At 36.5% G+C, this 20,077-nt stretch overlaps 1 protein-coding gene across 9 annotated transcripts in view; it reads right to left on the bottom strand.

Annotated features, from left to right (window-relative positions):
- MCTP2 (multiple C2 and transmembrane domain containing 2) overlaps nt 1–20,077 on the bottom strand; it is a 247,867-nt gene that overhangs the window by 82,173 nt on the left and 145,617 nt on the right. For all 9 annotated transcript variants that reach the window (XM_029236801.1, XM_029236802.1, XM_029236800.1 and 6 more), the window contains 4 exons: nt 19,735–19,837; nt 18,252–18,354; nt 2,808–2,909; nt 590–664 (listed from right to left, as the gene is read on the bottom strand). In XM_029236801.1, the coding sequence (XP_029092634.1) occupies nt 590–664; nt 2,808–2,909; nt 18,252–18,354; nt 19,735–19,837 (383 nt within the window). The remainder of the gene's footprint in view (nt 1–589; nt 665–2,807; nt 2,910–18,251; nt 18,355–19,734; nt 19,838–20,077) is intronic.

Genomic DNA, 20,077 nt, shown 5'->3' with positions numbered 1-20,077 from the left:
TTGTTGAACTGATGAGAGAGGAATTAAGGGCAACAGGCAGAGGGAGTGAGAGTTAACTCAGTAGGAGGTAAAATGCCAACACAATCCAAATTTAGGCAAAAAAAAGTGGTAGGGGCAGGTATCGGTGAATCTGAGGCTGGACATCTCGAAAGATCAACTGGGTTAATTCCATGATGGACTCCACTGGCAGAATGCCTCCCTGAAATGTTGAAAGATGGAGACTAAAATGGCTGTGATTAAAGGAGGGTAGGAGGGGCAAGTAAGTTCAAGAGAAGGTTTATGGCTTGATGCTCAGAATTTTTGTTTACAAAATGGTTCAGGGTATGAATGGAGGGCTGACACCCTCTGCAGCATCCAATAGCTATGTTCTGAGTCTTTCCCTTCTTACTGAGCCCAACTGAAGTCCTTGTCTAGGGAGAGAAGGAGAGATAGAGGAAGGAGTGGAGAGATGGGGAGACAAGCGGGGAGAGGGAGGAGGGAGAGAGGAAAACAGAGAAGGAGGGCGAGATGCAACCAAGTCATGACCAGTAAGTACTCCGGGTGCTGGGTGCTGACCGTACCAACAAGCCAGTTTACTGCACTGACCTACCTTTTTGGACAGCTTGCGGCTATCTTCAACAAAGAGCTTTTCTCTGGGAGTAAAGGTCCGAATACTTGCTTTGATCTAGAAAGACACCAGTGTTAAAAGGGGCAGCATTGAGATGGACTTCACTCTCTTCTTTTTCTAATGACTGAGAAGCTCTGACCCTTCTGACCCTAAGGGCGCGGGGTTAGGGGTTTGGGGGGTGGCAGAGACATGGTGGGTACCCGGAGCTCTGCATGGGTCTCCGGAGTCTCATTTCAGGAGCATCACTCGGGTAGGTCAGACTGGAGATTCCAGAGTGTTGCTTCCACGTTGCAAATCAAAGAGATATTTTAAACCACTGCAGAGATGGGGCTCATGAAGTCCTCAAACCAACATCTCTAAAAAAGTAAAACTTCCTTTCACATCAAAGTTTTGAACTACTCTTTGCCAGTAATACCTTGCATGTGAAAATCAGTTTCCAGCTTATAAAAACATCTTTTCCAAAGAGAATCTCATTTCCTCTCAATGATCCAGAAAAATAAGTAAATGAGTCATTTTAGCCCAGCTTTTAGAGAATAAACTGAGGGTCAGAGAGATTTCATGGTTTATTCAAATCACTAAACTGAGGAAAACCTCAAAGAACAAAATTCAAGTCCTTCTCCTCTACATCAGATGGACAACTAGAACATTACTTAACAGTTTTTAATTTAAGGCTGTTTTTCCCCCTAAAACTCAAGTTTTACCTGTGTGCATGGTCTATATACAAGTACCTGCCAGAAGAAAAGAGGAGATGAAGGGTGATCTGTGTGCAACACACACATATGATCTCCTTGAAGGGAAAGGTTAAGAAATGGGGAAAAAGAGGAAGTAACAACAGACCCCATACTGGAGGCTGTGCCCAGAGTTCTAACATTCCCAGGAATAAAATATAAAACTTCCCTGCCATTGATTTTATGAATAATCTCTTAAAGATAGTAAACAATCAGCAATGCAGCATCGGGATAATTGAGAAGTCAGAAAGATCTGGATCTGGATCCCGACTCACTCATTTACCAGCAAATCAGCTCCCCTGTTTAATTCCATTTGCTCATCATAAGATGGCATGCATGATAGCTAGGGACCAGGCTTATTGCGGGGATGAAATGAAATAGTATCAGAGCCTGGCCCATCGTAGATGGCCAATAAATGGCAGCCATTCTTCTAATTATTGTAAAAGCGCCATTATGCTACATTCATTTACCCCACTAACTGGATTAACCTGTGCTCTCCCTTCCCTTTCTAGAACTTACTGCTGATACTATGACAAGGAATGCTCACAGCTAAGTAAGCCATGTCTGCGCACGCCTAGGGATTTCTGCTCCTGGCACTTGAATAGTATGCCCATCTAGAACCAACTGTGCTAATTCGCAAACCTATTTATGCCCATTTTACCCATTACTATAATTCTATATTAATTATACAAATTATTGAAATACAGATCAAAAGACTTGAAATCGATGTTGCTCTAGAAAGCCTTGAGAAAGGTCAGTGACTAAAAAGATACTGCTATTGAGGTAATGATTTTATGGAAAAATAATCAGGAGGAATTCCACATTCAGATTGTTCTGTGAGTGTTTTAAAAAAAATATCTCTACTTTCAAGAAACTGAAATTAGAAATCATAGATGTTACGGGTTTATTTATGCAAGGAATATGCTGTAGAACTAAAAATAATATGTCCATGCTATTTAAAAAAAGGTTTTAGGCCCACACCTAAAAATTGGCAAGTGAATGTATATTTATGTATTTTATTTATATTAAACTAAAAGTTTAAGATACATTAAAAAAAAATCCTCCTTTAACTGTAGTTTTCAATTGAGTAACTACCTGTCTTGATAGTGTTGGGTAGCAGGACATCTACTATAATAATTAAATAACATGTCAGAGGCTTGAAGATATCTCTGTCCAACAGCCAACTGTTGCCTTGGAAGAAGATTAAAGGTAATATAGCTAAGAACCTAATTTTCCTCTTATTTTTTTTTCCCTTGACACTTATTGAGAATTACACACCATCATTTCTACTGGTCCAACAGGATTAATACCAGACTGTCCAGCACTGATTTTTCTTGGCTCGGTTTTAAAACACTATTTTCTTTGTAGCTGCAAAAATTCTGAAACATTTTACATTGATTTGAATCTCTCCAGGCTGGTCACCTTTTACTTTCCATAGAGAGAAGCTGGGACATATGTCCAGTTAGACCTACCGGATTATATATGAGGTCCATCTCCAAGTAGATAACTCCTTTAAAAGCTTGTTCTAAATCTTTATTCTTCAACATGTAACAGTTTGTCTGTCCGTCTCGAATCTGTCATAAACAATAGATAAAATACAGACTTTCTATGGGATTTAAACTGAACGAGCTGACAAAATTGAAAATGCAGAACGTATTAACAGATGAAGCCAATATTAAGCAAATATTAAAACTATGTAAATATTAAATCATAAATCAACTTTTAATTCTAGAGTGCTGCTATAACTGATAAGAAGATAAAGTAACAATCACCAGGCTGAAACTGATATACGAGAGGAAAATTAGTGGTACAAATGATTACTAAGCCTACCAGGGTTTTCATTCAAAAATCCCAGAGGTTAAACATTTTTATTTGTTAAAAAATGATGAATATTCTACAAAATTTCTGGCAAGTACTACTCAAGATTGCCAAGGTCATGGGAAAAAGGAAAAACTTGGAAACTGCCACAGTCAGAAGACTAAGATTAGATGATAAAATGCAATGTGGTACCCTGGGTTGGATCCTGGAACAGAAAAAGGACATTAGTGGAAAAACTGGTGAAATCCAAATAAAGACCAGAGTTTAGTTAACAGTAATGTACAATGTCAGTTTTTTTTTTTTAGTTTTGATAAATGCATCATGGCAATGTAAGATGTTAACATTAGAGGAAACTAGGTGAGGATAGATGGAAACTCTGTATCACTTTGCAAATTTTCTGTAAACCTAGAATTAGTCCAAAATAAAAAGGTTATAAAATAAGATGTTTTATTTATTTATAATATGGTATTTTATTTTATAAAAATATTATAAAATATTTTATACAATATTTTATAAAACATTGCCTTGTAAAATATTGCCTTATAAAATATTATTTTATATAAATACTATGAAATATTTTAAAGAAATGAATAAAGGAACGAGTTTTCTAAAAATGACCTTCACAGCCAAGGTGCAATGCAAATTAAATAAATCAGCACAGCTAAAGTTGAGGTCAAAATACAAAAACATTTCAAAAGAACAATGTGCTGATAAACCTACAAAATAAACAACTTCTTCTGATAGCATCTCTCAGCGAAGCATGTCACATCAATGCCACATACCAATCTACCTGTGGACCCCAGTGTGTGAAGCACCTAAGAAAAAATCCCCTGTATCATTTTGGAAATGACTTGGCTCCCATTATGGCATCTTCTTTTCAGATTTGATAGCAGCAATGCTTATATTATACAGAGTGGTAGTATATGCATTTTTAAACTTCTGGCTTATTCGAAGCATATCTGTTAACTCCAACAGGGCAGAGCAAAACTTGAGCTGACCAAAAGCTCCATTTGGGATTGTAATGATCAAACATCTGAAATAACATAGGAAATTTGAGGGCATGAAATCTGAGCCATATTTTAAATGACTATTGCTGTCACTACAAGAATCCAGCACAAGTGTTCTTATAAACAGTGGTGGAGATGAGTTGAATAAGTCACGGGGGGGGGGGGGAAACAGAGCCATTCCACTTTACAAGGGAGAGGTCACCTTCCTTCCCAAAGTCACCCCACCTCTCTCAAATTGAATAGGTTTTAAACAGAAAGATGGTTTTCCTGGCCAGTGGCTAAGAGGAAGGGGGTACCCCATAAAGACCTGGCTTCCTTCCTAAACTGTATCCAAACAGGATTCTGAGCTTCCTCTTTTATCCACTGTCTCACTTAATAAATTGTGGGTGTTAAAGTTGAAAGAAATAAATACAAAAACAGCATATGACAGTTTGCCAAGCTGACTTTGGTCCAGTTTAGTTTTGCCTCAACCCATAATCATTGTACTGTTATCTTAAAATTTCCATGATTTCTTAAGGGTTAGGAAGGGCAACAGAAGAACAAGAGGTATCAGTATAAAAAGAAATATTTTATAGTCAAAGAAGTTTTTTTGTTTTTTTGGGTAAATGATCGTTTCCTCTTTCTCAATGTCCTAGAATTGTGTCAGCAAAGCACAGAATCCACCTAGGACATTAAAGAAGTTTTTAAAGCTAGAGATATAATTAAGGCTACTCATGTTTGGCACTTTCATAGATTATTTTAAAATATATAAATTGTAAGTTTAAAAATTTGTAAAAAGATTGAAAAATTATAGGAAATAAAAAAGTCCCTTTGAATGTCCATAAATAACCACAATTCTTTCCCTGAGAAGGAAATTAGATAGGGATTTGGCACATACCCTTTCTAAATTTTTATTGAGAATTTATATTCATAAATATATCCTTGAAGAAAGTATTTTACATTTTTTGTGTTTCAAACTATATATATTTTGTAATTTCATTCTGTATGTATCAATAGTATTTGGTAATGTGTCTGTATTAGTATATAGATCAGCCTCATTTCTTTAAACTGCTATGTAAAATTCAAAGTCTGAATAAATCACAATTTAGGAACCCTTCTATTTATGAATATTTGGTTGATTCCACTTTTTCAGTCTGTCCTCTATAAGGAATATCTTTTGGGAAAAGATAAACTGAGAGAGAGAGGAAATACACTACTTTGTATTTGGGATATGCTTGGGTTAAGAACAGATCAATGCATTTGAATATTTAGTGTTATAATTAAACACTGAGATAGTAACCAAAGAAACTATTTGTTAAATATTTTCATTTTCCATGGTGTTTATATAATTGAACTTCAAACACATGAATACAGGATAAAAAGTTCGGTAACACCCCAACTTGCCAAACTCCTACATGACAGTATTTATATAATAAATGAAAGCTAAACATATATTTTTCCAGTCAAGAACTATATTTATTTATACTTAACTCTGAAAATTATTTCTAGCATTTTATAATGTTAAAACCTCTATGAAATAGGACAACTAAAGCACAGCTAAAAGAAAACTTAGAGCAAAGAATCTATATATACTTTTGTCTTTAGGTATGAGATAGTCACTTCAATTAAGACTTAAGTTTAATTCTGAGAACTCTATCACCCAAGGCAAATTGTGACAAATGGAAATCTCGAAGTTCAACTGGAGAGTCTTCCTGGGCTGACATCGGGGAGGATTTCATTTCACTCAAATAGAAGGATGAAATAATAGATAATGTCCTTAAGTTTAGTGTTACAAGAAAACTCTTCAAATTGACTTATCACACACCTTTACATACTTGCCTTTCCACAGGTGAGGAGTACAGATATCAGGCAATAATTTGGGGAAGGCATCTCTGCAGGACAGTTATAAAGATTTAACCTAATTAGCAATTAAACTTCCATAATTAGGGAAATGGGCATTTCCATGTTCCTTTACATTATTTTCAGAAACAAAATGATATATCAGAAAGCTAACCATGCTAACTGTGAATTCTTGGTTACATCAGACAGCGAACGAAAGAGCACAGGAAGTCTGTTTCTGAGTAATGATTCAGGATTTCAGAGCCAGAGAACAAGTTACAGAGAAGGTAGTCTGGTTTAGATTTTAATCTGACCTGAAGTTATCTTTAACCTATGCAATTTTTCTCTATCTAAAAGAATTTTAAATCTGCTTACACAAGCTTTAAGCATGGTAAATATGAAGAACTTTTAAAAAGTTTGGTGATAAAACTAATTTTTGAGTCAAAGAGATACTACATTCATTATATTAGAAAACAAAACTTTTTAAATTGGCATATAACAAAGGTTAGTATGTGGGACAGAGAAAAAATATTTTTCTCAGCTGGAACTCTTTTTAAAGAATTCTCATTATTTAAAAAAAAACAAGAAAAAAAGAGAATTCTCATTATTATGCTTTACTGTAAAGTTTTGATGTGACAAGATATCAACTGATTCAACAGCAAAGTTAATCAGAATCGATATGAAGGAATAAAACCATCAGTTGCTTTAAGGAGAAAAGATACACATTTAACATCAAAATTCAAACTGAAGAGTCATATTGATCCTCCCCAGCCCCCAATTCGACCTTCATGTGAATAAATGGAGAACATTTGGGTGTAAACAAGTGTTATTCTATCAGAAGCTTTTCATTGCATGCAAAAGGGAAAATAATGTGACATAACAATACAGCAGGTGATCCCCACTAATGCACATGCAAGGTGACTCCAACAAAATGTGATGTGAACAGACACATATTCACATGTGATATGTGGCTAGGAAAGAAGAAAAGTAAATATCCTTTACTTGGTAGTGATTCTATTCACATCCCCACTTGGAAACACGCCTGTTTACCACCGCAGGAGTTACAAACAGCACGAGAGATTGAAAAGCCCATAAGGTCACTGTTTGCCCTGACACAGTCAACCACCAGCCAGTAGAGGCAGCACTGAACTCATCACCCCAGCCCTCCACATACAACTCACCTTTCTCTGTGCAAGGCAATCCAACCCACCCATTACCTGAATCCAAAACCCAGCACTGAACTTTGGTAAAGGCAGAAAACCCTGCTGCACCCAAAATGTATTATCAACTCCTCTCCCTGAAATAGAAGCTGTCTTTACAAAGTAATATTTACTAATTGTAAGAATGGTGTACAATTTACAAAAATAGCTTAAAAAAAGGAAAAAAAATGTAACTTTTACAATATTCCATTTTTTAACAAACAGATCTCTAATTTTTAATGTACTTTTATAAATATTTATCTTATGAAAATAGGATCATAGTGTATTGGATGAAGTTTGGGACTCCTTAGAGGCAGATGAAGTGAGTTTAAATTCTGGCTCTGCCTCAGAGTGGCTGGGTAACTTTGGATAAGTTACATAACTCCTCTCTTCTTCAGTTTCCTAATCTGTAAAGTGTGAATTAAAAAAAAAAGGATACATATCTCAGCAGTTGTTGTGAAATAATCAGCAAAAAGCAATAAGAACAGTGACAAGTACACAGAAATTGCTTATTAAATAACATGATTTTTTCTGTCTTACTTTCATTTATGTACTTTTTAATCACTCGTGTTTTAAACTTAAAAAAAGTATGGGAAACATTCTCCAACGTAAAAATCGGTTCTCCATAATTTAGAATGGCTCTTCATCTTAAGAATATTCTATAATTAGTTTAACCAATCTTCCATTGTAACTAAGATTGTTTCCAATTTTTAACAACTGTAAACACTGTGATGGTTTTACACATAGATATCTTTGTGCTTCCATGATGCATTCCTAAAAATAAAGTCTTAGAGGTGGAATTATTGAGTCATATGGTACACCTATGTTTATCGTTTCGGCAAGTGTTGCCAATTTGCTCTCCTAAAACGTTGTATTAATTTATACTCCTAGCCTCAGTGAATGAGCCTGTCCGTTTCCTTCCAATGTTGCCAACCATAGGCATTTTTATTTAATATACAGCAATTTCATAGGAATAAAATGGCCTCAGGTTGTTTTAATATGTGCTTTTTTTATATAACTAATGAAACTGAACATTTTCTGTCGTATGTTTATTAACAGTGGGCCATGGTAGGACCGTGAAACCAGACAGACTTCACTTTAATTCCCATTTCTGGCGTTTAGCATCTGTGTGACCATGGGTAATTACTGTATCTCTCCAAGCCCCAGCTGCCTCTCTAAAATAGATATCTAGAATATAAATGCTCAGAGATATGTGTCTATTAAGTTTTAATCCAAGGTGCCTTATAGGAGGCTGGTAGCAGGTCATGCTCCCTCCAAAAGCATCTGAGAGAGTCCTTTGACTACACTTAATCATCACTGCTCATGAAAAATCTTGACTATATTTCTTAATCTGACTGCTTAATTTGGTAATTTAAGCTACTAAAACAAGGGTGATGAAGATAAGAGCTTACATTTTAAGTGCTTACTGTGTGCTACTGTACTCTTTTTACATTTACCAAACCATTTAAATCCTCACCACAGACCTCCAACACAGGTACTGTGATAATTTTCATTTCATAGAGGAGGAAACAGAAACAGAAATGTCAAGTAAGGTGTCAAAAGTCACATAGCCAGTTAATGGAGAAGACTGGGGGCCAACCCAGGTGATCTGGCTCCCTCTTCTGCACTTAAAAAAAAATAAATAAATTTATTTATTTGGCTGCATTGGGTCTTCATTGCAGCTCGCGGGCTTTCTCTAGTTGCGGCGAGTCGGGGCTACTCTTCAATGTGGTGTCCGGGCTCTAGGCACACAGAATGTAGCACGCAGGCTCAGTAGTTGCGGCACACGGGCTTAGTTGCTCTGCAGAATGTGGGATCTTCCCGGACCAGGGCTCGAACCCGTGTCCCCTGCATTGGCAGGCAGATTCTTAAGCACTGCACCACCAGGGAAGCCCCCTCTTCTGCATTTTTAACAACCATGATGGTGGTTGAATAAAGCATGAGCCATTCATATGCTTATTAGCTATACAGAGTTCTGCCTCCTTGATTTAAATTTTCTGTTAGGTTGAATTGTCTTTTCCATATTGATCTAAAAAAACACTTTATATTAGTGCTGACATCTATTTGTTTTATGCTGCAAGTATTTTTTACCAACCTACCCTTTGTCTTTTAATCTTCTATGGAAATTTTTGTTTTCACCATGACATCTCAAATCTTTCTTCCTTTATCATTCCTGTTTTTTCAGTTTGTTTATGTAGCACTTCCCATTATTTTAATAGTTTTATTTATGGAACTATAAATAAATATTTATTTATTTATTTTGTTTCAAGCATTTGGCCTTTAATTCACCTTGAAATAGTTACTGTGTTTGGTGTAACATGCCGATGCATTTTTCCCTGATGGATAAGCAACCAACTTACCTCAGAATCACTTATATAGTGATCACTTAGTTTATCCTCTCAATGACTTCATGTTTCAAGTTTATCATATATTAAATTTCTCAATTAGTCTTTTTTTCATGTCCTTCAGTACAGTTCAGAAATTCCTCACATAGTTAAGCATTATAACGTTTTTTTGTTTCCTGTTATACTCTTTGATTTTTTTTTTAGGTTTTTCAGATTTTTTTGTTTTAGGTTTTTCTTTAGGTTTTTAAGATTTCTATTGGGTATGGGCACTGGTTTTCATTTTCTTAATTTTGATATTGTTTATACATAACTGACCTTTTTTTACTCTAATACAGTGTCTATTAATTTTCTTTATATTTACAGATATTATCAGCTAGTACTTGCAAATAATGTGTTTCCTTCATTCAAATATCATTTATTTCTCTTACATTTTTGCATTGGCTGGATCTGACCTAAAAGGTTTAATTTTAATAGTTAATTCATAAGTATATAAGCTCATTAAATTCTTGCAACAATCCTAGCAGTAGAAACTACTGTTATCTTCATTTTAAAAATGAGGAACTAGAGCAGTTTCCCTGGTGGTCCAGTGATTAAGACTCCAGGCTTCCACTGCAGAGGGTGTGGGTTCCGCCCCTGGTCGGGGAAGTTCCACATGCCATGAGGTGTGGCCAAAAAAAAAAAAAGAGACACTAGAATAACTATCTCTAGCGTTTCAGCAATAAGTCTTAATGTTTGTGATACTTCTGATATCACATATATACTTCTGATATCATCATTTACTAATTTATTAGACTATTTTTTCATAATCAAGAATGGATGTTAAATTTTATCAAGTACACCTTCTACATCTATTGAGATTGTCAAGGTGTTTTTTTTTCTTAACTCAATAATATAAATTACACAATTAGATTTCCTAATGTGTTCAATCTTACTGATGTTCCATGAAAGGTATATAATTTGCTTTTTTTTAAATGTGTTTTTTTTAATATCAGAATTATTTTAGTCTCAGGGAATGAATTCACACATTTTCCATTTTCTTTTATGTTCTCAATAAACTTCAATAACATTTAAGAATTGCCTGTGCAGTTAAGGTTTCAAAACTCATGTTCATTAAATGATTGAAATGTTTTATTTTCTTATTTGGGGGAGGGGAGTATGCAGGGAGAAGAGGGTGGAGTTATTTGATAACTGTTTCTGATATTTCCATCATTAATGATTTTCACTAAACAGTGCATTTAATACCTGATATTCAAGTTCCTCTAATTATATTTTTAAAGATAATTTCCTTGATATTTTTATACATTAATTTCTTCAAATGGGGTACTGTATTATATTTTTAGTTAACTTGGGGAGATTTTTATACCTTTACAATACCTAAGTCTTCCCAAGGTATGTCTCTATATTTATTAACGTTTTCTCTCATACTTAGTAAAATTTAGTTATGTTCTTCATAGCAATCCCCATATTTCTTGTTGTTCACTCATTCTTAATAGCATATGTTTTCCCTTTCTTTCATTAGCCTTGTAAATGGCTTACCTGTATCACTGGTTTTGGGGGGAACTAATACTTGGATTTATCAAATACACTGTTTAAATACTTTCTATGTAATTGCTCTTTTATTAATCTTCATAAATTACTTTATAATTTTCTCAGTTTTCTTTATTTTAGTTCATTTTGTTGAGATGTTTAATTGATTTTCAACCTTGTTGTTCAATTATAAAACCATTCACGTAACTTCCCTGGTGGTCCAGTGGTTAAGACACTGTGCTTCCACTGCAGGGGGCACAAGTTCGATCCCTGGTCAGGAAACTAAGATCCTACATGCCCTGTGGTGCAGCCAAAAAAAATTTCCTCTGAAGAATACTTTTGGCCCTTACCCATAGTTTTTATATATTGTATTTCATTGTTAGTTTCTAAGAAGTTTATAGTTGCAGTTTTGGTATCTACATTAGCTACCTGAGATTTTTTTTCTACCAAGGGTTTTGATACTTGTTTCATTTTTGTTATTTATTTCTCTGTGCTGTGATCACAGTACAGGTTCTGCCTTTTTGAAATCTGTTGAAGCATTCTGGACCCACAACATAATCAACAATTAAACAAGTTAAGTGGGTATGTGAACAGAATATTTTATGTATTTATGTGTGTGTCTACCCATACATATGTTGGACAAAGCTTACAGCTGATTCTCTAGTCTAAGAACCACCATTTTAGTTTGTTTAAAATTCACCTGAGAACTTGCTAAAAAAATAAAAACAAAAACAAAAGAGATTCCAGGGTTTCATCACCAGAAAGTTAGTAGCTGTGGAATCATGTGCAAGGACTTTCGCTATTAGCATACACTTCATGGAACTTGGAATTTCAAAGACTTGGCACTTTAAAACATCACTTCAAAGCTTTGTTTTTTTGTTTGATTTTTAAAAGCTAGATAGATAATATATGTTATTTTCCTGCGATTCCAATTTTGTAATTTTTCTGGTGTTTCAAATATTATATATATTTGTGTGTATATACATATGGGAAGCCATTCACGTAAAAGTTCCTGTCTTTATAACTTTATTGATAATTAAATTATTTTGTAACTCATAAAATAGCCTCCTCTGTATGTTTCTCACTTACCTTTTATTTACATTTATGTGTTACACTTTTGTTCATCCATTTTAGTATTGCCATGTTTGAGGTGTCTCATCTAGAAGAAGCACTTAGATTTTACTCTTTCACTCATTATGAGAGGTTTTTCCATTTAATAGAAAAGTTTAACCCATTCAGCGTTTACCATCATGCAGGATATGCTCAGATTTATACTTTCTATCTTCCCGTTATAGGACAGTAGAGGAATCCCACTAGTCATTCTTCTTTCTCCCTTGGCCTGTCGTAACCAAACATCATCCACCTTCTACACCAGTTATGGTTCATGATAATTCCAGCATATTCATGGCACCCTTTGCTGGTGTCCAAGGCCAACAGAAAAATGTGCCTTATCTTCCTTTACTTCAATGAACATGTTGGACCAGGATTAGATGAGGAAGACAGTTGAATGGTTGTGTCCAAAAATCACCATTCTGCCCTGTTAAATTTTGTATTTGGTTATACATCCATAAACATTTATGTAAAGTAAAATAAATATATTTCAATGGCCAAAATTTCAGCATTAACTTAAAAAATATGATTAAGAATGTCCAGTACAATGTGCAAAATCCATCATAGGTGAGAGTTGGGCAAATACTTAATTGGAAATGCAAATGAAGATGTGCATGGACATTTATTTGGTACAGCAATTATAGAAAATTTATCCCATAAAGCGAATTAAGTGAGGCTGTTATTGGTGCACCTAGTTACCGTGCACTGGCTTCACACAGAAAGCTAAGGGCTGCATGAAGGCCTGTGCTTCTGATATAAATTCACATGTGCATGTTGGCATAGCTTACACAAGAGGACTCAAATTTGTTTCAAAATGTAGGACCTGGGCTTCCCTGGTGGCGCAGTGGTTGAGAGTCCGCCTGCCGACGCAGGGGACACGGGTTCATGCCCCGGTCCAGGAAGATACCACATGCCGCGGAGCGGCTAGGCCCATGAGCCATGGCCGCTGAGCCTGCGCGTCCAGAGCCTGTGCTCCGCAACGGGAGAGGCCACAACAGTGAGAGGCCCGAGTACCGCAAAAAAAAAAAAAAAAAAGTAGGACCTCATCAAATTGAGATGACTTCTCCATAGATAGTAGGAAATAACAACAAACAGATGCTTTTCCTATTTTACAGAAAGCTGATTTTCAAGCTGATTTTCAAAGTCTCCCAAAATTGACCCATTAGATAATTAATTCTAGGAGGGTAAACACATGTTTAAATAAGAAGGATGAGAAGAACTTAGCCAGATTTTCACCACAAAATCAAGGTCACTTAATTGAGAATAGCAATGAAAAATAAATCTACTGAACTGGATAATTATTAGGAGACAATGTCTATGTTGGGAATGTTTTAAAACTAAAACATTCCTACTGTTTTCCAATGTATATTTACTATATTATTGATTAGAAGATTTTTGGAAGAATGTGGAAATGTACAAATATTAAAAGTTTTCAGGACTTCCCTGGTGGTACAGTGGTTAAGACTCCACACTTCCACTGCAGGGGGCACAGGTTAGATCCCTGGTGGGGGAAGTTCCCTGTGGTGCGGCCAAAGAAAAAAATTTTTTTCAGATTATAATCCAATCCAACTGCAATTTTCTACTGCTTTTAATCATGAGTAAAAAGTTTTGCATATCTATATAATCACTTTAAAAAACTGTTTTTTAAAAAGTTGAACAGAAATGAAATCTATGGAAGGATGGCTCACTGTCCTGTATTTTTTCAATTCTGATGTATATCTGAGCACATGTATATGCTTTGAACAATTCACCACCATTAATAAATATACTGATTTTAGAATATGAATTTTAAGGGAGCCAAGAGTCATCCAATATATTCACCCTGATTAAAAGATATAGTGAATTCAGAACAGGCTCTTTATTTAACAGGCTGAAATGCACTTAGCACATTACCATTTCGAGAGAGTAAAAGCTGAAGTACTTTCAATACTTTACACTTAGACGTTTTAAAATGTAGTTTGCATTTTCTCTGAAAGTGTAAATCAAGTTTTAGTTTATGACTTGATTAAAGAAAACATGTTCTCACAAAAATTACGCACACTCTAAGAAATACAATTTTTCTTTTTAAATACGAAACAAGGTATTATAGGACACTGTTCCATATCCTATAGAGGTAATAGTGAAGCACCAACGAATCCATTTTTATGACTAAAAATATTAAAAAAGCAGGGAAATAAATCCTTTTCCTAAGAGGCATAGAACACAGAATTGAAGGGTTTTCTCTTTGATGCTTTTTTTCTGGAGTTGCAACCAATTCCTCCAGGAAGTCTTCCTCCCCTATAATTGCTTCACACAGGAGCCAAACTTTCTTCCTAGTTAACTGCTCTGTTATATCCATGCCAAAGCCTGCAGATAATCCCCGCTCACAGAATAGGCCCCAAACTCTCTCCACCCCTCCTGAGCTGCACTCTCCAGCCTCCCTGTTCACACTGAGAGCTAGGCACCAAGGCCGCTCTTTGCTTCCAGAATGTGGCCTCTCCTTTACCCTGCTGTTTCTCTGCTCATGCTTTCCCCTCTGCTTGGAATGGCCTTCATTCTTCACCTCACCCAGCTGTCCCTATCAACACCATACTCCTTCCTGGCCAGCTCAGACTCCCCACTTTCTAAAGTCTTCCCAAAGTTAAATTCAGCCCTCCCACCTTGCATTTTCCTGTTCCTTTTATATGGCACCTAATATTTTCGGTCACCTCACAGGCATCTCCCATGAAATGCAAGTCTTTACTTAACTCTGTATCCCACCTGCCCCCCTGCCCCCCACCTCCACTGCACTGAGCCCAGTGGCTGCACAAAACAGATCTTGGTTATGGCTTTTGGCACAATATTTACTTAACAGCTACTCACTATGGCAGCACATCATCCTCTTAGGATGGCTCTGATATGAGACCGCCTAATTCAAACCCAGCCTCCCCTACTTACCAGCTACAGGTCTTTCTTTGCCTCAGTTTCCTCATTTGTAGATGGTCATAATAATAAAGCACGCCTCATTAGGCTGTCATAGAATTAATGATGGTAAGTGCACAGCGCAGGGCTCTAGGTAAGTATTGCTCAATAGACATTAAATAAAGAAAAAACCTAGATCTAAATACATTTTAAAATATACCCTCTAAATCACAAGTTAGAATTATTTTAAAATAAATATAAACAAAATTTATAAATATAAATACTATAGATATAAGTAATAAATTTTTTAAAAAATCAAATGATCAATGGAATAACAAAATTTGCCTGTTACAGATACTGAGGATAACGTTATGGCCTTTTTTTCTATCACATTTATATCTACACTTTAGGTAGGGAATCATTTCATTTGGAGAGGTATGTTGCGGGTGTATCGGGAAGAGCCCACACAGATCTTACGTAAGATCTGATCACTTTCCCAATCTACTGGTCAAAGCACCAGAAATAAATATGAACTGAAACAGCCATTCTGAACAACAACTACTGAAATGTCTTATTCAGCTCAACATCCCTGGGCCCCCAAAGTCCCTAAGGGGAAACATGGCTCAGGCCACACTGCCTTTACACAGTAGAGACCTTTCAGATCTGGGCTTATTTCTCCACGTGCTACATTTATATTAGAAACAAGCAGTATAAACCAAATCAAACACTCCCCGGCTGGAAACCTCCCTGTGGTTTCCCATCACCACTAAGAAAGAGCCAAAGTCCTTCTAACTTTCAGGTTGTCAGGGTCCTACAAGGTCCTCTTCCACGCCACCCTATCCCCTATTCTTTCCTATCTCACATTTGCTATTCTCTACTCACTCTATTCCAACCACATTGCTCTGCTATTTTTGGAATTTGACAGTCAAGGCCTGGCCTTGGAACCTTTGAACTTGAAGATTTCCTGCCTGGGAGAGTTTCCCCAGATATCCTCCTGGTTTTCTCCCCTCCCTTACTTACTTAAGTTCTCAGTCAAATGTTCCCTTTCCAGTGAGGTAATCGCTGCCTGAATCACGGAAAACTGCATCCCTTCCCCACACACATCCTCTTGGAGGCCCCTCCCCCTGCTTCATTTTCTACATAGCACTTTTCACCATCTAACCTACTGTGCATTGCTTTTTTTTTTTTTTTTTTTTCTGGTTTGTATATTGCCTCCTGCAATCAAAAGATAAGTCCCAGGAGAGGACATAGCTTCACTGTGATAATTGTTAGAACATTACCACCTAAAACAATTCTTGGCACACACTGAACACTTGATAAATATTTATCAAATGAATGCTGAGATTGTGGGGCAGCTTATCAGCAACCTGAAAAATTAAGGGGGCTAATGGGCTTGCTTGCATTGAAACAAAGTCTTTCACAAATCACTCTATCTTGTATTTTGAAGGATATAGTTTGAAAGCTCTATTAATTTAGGTCAATGGTTCTCCACTCCACCGGGAGTGACTCTGCCCCCTTCAGAGCACTGGGTGATGTTGCAGGACATCTTTGGTTATCACAACAGTGATGGGTGGATAGGTGCTACTGGCATCTAGTGGGTAGAGGTCAGGGATGCTGCTAAACTTCATACAGTGCATAGGACAGTCCCCACAGCAGAGGACGATCCGTCCAACAATGTCAGGAGTGCTGAGGTTGAGAAAACCTAAACCTGATTTAGCCAGAGGTAATTTCTTAGATCTAACTCCACAGCGTATAGCGATTGTACATTACTTGGGAGGGAGGAAAGAAAGTCAGTCAACTTGTTGGTATTCTAGGAAGACCAAACACACAAAATGTTTACATGCGAAACAGAGGGAGGTTAATAAAGATACGAAGTGGCGTTCACCCAGCAAGGAATCAAATATGCTACTAAGGATTTATCTATAAAACAAGAGGAGAAATGTCCAAAAAAAATAAACGTTAGAGAGAAAGGACACTAAATTCTAATGGAGAGCTTTGGTTCCTTGTCCCTTTAGACCTCTTTAAAATTGTGCGCCATGTTCTTGTTACATGTATTCTTTTAGGAATAACTGACAAAGTTGTAATAAAAAAAAAAAAGGAGGGAAATCCCACATCACCATCTCCTCTCTGAGAGCCGGCGTGTCTTGCTGCTGGTGGCTCAGAACATTCGGCAGCAGCCAGCTCTGCAAGGGAGCAGCTGCTCCACAATGCTCTTCAAGTAACATCAGGGATATGAGAACTTGGGGAGAAATTAACCAAGCAATCAAAAAGATAAGAGATATTGAGAGGTGCAGCGTTTCCCCCTCTGTAAACACCATGTGAGCTAGTCTAATCTCATGGATAAATTACAGACTGCTCCAGCCACAAAAATGCACTAAGAGCTTTGGGGAAATAAGTGTTTGGGAAGAAAGAAAAAAAGCCTTCCTCACTGATAAACGCCGTTACAACTCTACCACACATTGTATGAATGGTTGGATGAAAAACTGAAATTTTCTCCTCTAGAAGAGTACATTTGGCATAAACATAAATGCCCAATTAATAGGTGAATTCAGATCCCAGCTTTCTACCTTTGCCCATGTAAAGACATTATATCATGCTCTGAATTTTATAGGGTATTTTATTTTCATTCAGCTCTTAGCTCACTCTGACACATTACCTTTTAAGGGGACTACCAAAACAGCACTCTTTTTCCAAGAGAGGCTCTCTGCTTTCTCCCACAAAGCACTTTTGGAGACTGAAAACAAACGGGACTACTAAAAAGACAAACAGAATTTTTGAGAAAATGGTCTTTAGTGGAATTGAGAACAACTATGCAGTTACCAGCAAGTAATCTTTGAAGAAATGGGCAGTAAGGAAGCAATGAAGAAAAACATGGATGTTTTTCATTCACCAATGGAAAATCAGTCATAGATATGTATTCCCTGAAACAAAAGAGAAACTCCTATCTTAAGGTGGAAAGACTGAGTGTGGATTGAAAGACCGGTCAAAATGTTTTGGTTGGTTAAATCAATACGCAATTGACACACAGAGAAAATTATGTGACTTTACATCTGAAACTACTCGAGAACGATAAGGAATAAAACAGCTGTTTCCTGCTATAGCTGGGAGGATCCCCGCCCCCCCAGATTGACAAAGATAAAGCAACTCTAGACCATAGAAACTTGTCAACTGTAAAATGACTCACACACTGTATATTAACGAAGGTAACTTACAGACAGCAAGGGAATGGCAACTTTCCCAAGAAAATCAGGGGGTTTATCTCCATCTTCATCAAACACAGTCACTTCCAAAACATCATGAATATCTTTAACGGGACTGAAACAAGAAACACACCATGCATTAGATACAAAAACACAAAAGTGAAGTCTGTTCCACGAAGATCTGAAAACACGGTTTCACTAATTAAATCTGTATGTCCTCAGAGTATAAAAGTACCATTTAATTAAATTCCAAAAATTAAATCAAACTGACTATTCCCAAACCTTCCACCAGAGAAGATTCAGACATCCATATGGAAAAAAAAGTCAACTTTTTTACTATGACATTTTCCATGTATATGTGTACTCAAGGGCAGAACTGTTAAAGAAACAGGATAAAGAAAGAGAACAGGGGACAGAATAAGGAGGACAGTGATTTCAAAGTAGCTTCCAAATGCGAAGAACAAAAATCAAATTTACTTTACTTTAAACTAATGAAGAATTCCCTAAAAAAAAAAAAAAAAAGGTCAAAATCACTATTTGCCGAGATCCCTAGAAAGCATCCTATTGTTGAAACACAGAGTACTAAAAGTCTCATGCGTATTTACATACTTATAAACAGTTTTTATGTTGACCGGAAGCCAGACATTGGCTACAATGAAACACGGAGCCATGGTCACTGGCAGGGTGTTGACCAAACCAGAGACTTGCATATGGCAAGTTGCAAACCTGCTTAGCACAGCTAATCCTCTTCTCATAGATCCTTGGGAAGTTTCTGCTTGGGAACCACCAATTCCATTCAATACGAGATATATTCTTTCAGTTATAAGCACAGACAGAGCATTTCTTCAGTGTTGTGAGGCCAGTGTACCACCATTTCACCCAAATTCAAAAAGGGGCCTCCCCCTTGATGGCCAGACGCCTTGGAATCTAAAGCAAACTAGGAATATACCCAGCCTCCTAAATGCCTGAGTCTGAAAAGTGAACATCACTACGGAGCAGGTCATTCAGAGAATCTGGAATATAAGGGGCCTTTGGGAGTCCTCGAGGAATTGCAGATAATCTATATGTTCCAAAAGACTCTGGCAGAATACAAGCCTTCAGATATTAAAATAATGTTGTACCATATAAGCTCCTTGAATTAAAGACAGGTCTACATTTGTAATTTCCTTTAACCCAGGAATGAAGTAGTCTGGATTTATGGAAGCTTCCTTCTACTCACAGATTAATTTAGTCACTAAAAGACCTACTTTACAAATGCCTCTCCTATAACACTCCCTTGCAGTTCCAAATGGTCTCTTCTATTATTAACACTATACTCTATAAAATGAAAGCATAAAAGGTTTTCAGAAAAAGAAAAACAATAAACTTCACTCTTTGCCCATAAAAATGGACAGAAAGTTCCACTCAAGAGCCCCAGACTGCCCCAAACATATCAGGGATAATTGGTCTCTGAGTTAAAGCTGCTCTTTGATATTCCAGGGGCTAAAGTACTTACAATGTAAAAACTTTGTTCCACTCAGGGTTGAGGTTTTTGTAAATGGTATGTGTCTGAAGTCGGTCATTTCCCAACTCCAACAAGCAAAAGGGATCGCTCTTCCCTGCAAAGAGAACACAGACGTGGGTCAGAGACAAAGGAATCTCCTTGGTCAGAGGCAAGTGAATCTCAAAAGTGACAGAGGCAAAGTGAACAAAAGTCATGCACTTTTTTTCCAATTATTATTATTATTTTATATTGCAGTATAGTTGATTTACAATGCTGTGTTAGTTTCAGGTGTACAGCAAAGTGATTCAGTTATACATATACCTATATCTATTCTTTTTCCGATTCTTTTCCCATT

This window comes from Monodon monoceros, unplaced genomic scaffold (genome assembly GCF_005190385.1).
Source record: "Monodon monoceros isolate NGI ecotype Baffin Bay Population unplaced genomic scaffold, NGI_Narwhal_1 Super_Scaffold_21, whole genome shotgun sequence".
Taxonomy (NCBI): Eukaryota; Metazoa; Chordata; class Mammalia; order Artiodactyla; family Monodontidae; genus Monodon; species Monodon monoceros.
The sequence above is the reverse complement of the archived record's forward strand: the minus strand, read 5'-3'. Positions and strand labels throughout refer to the sequence as shown.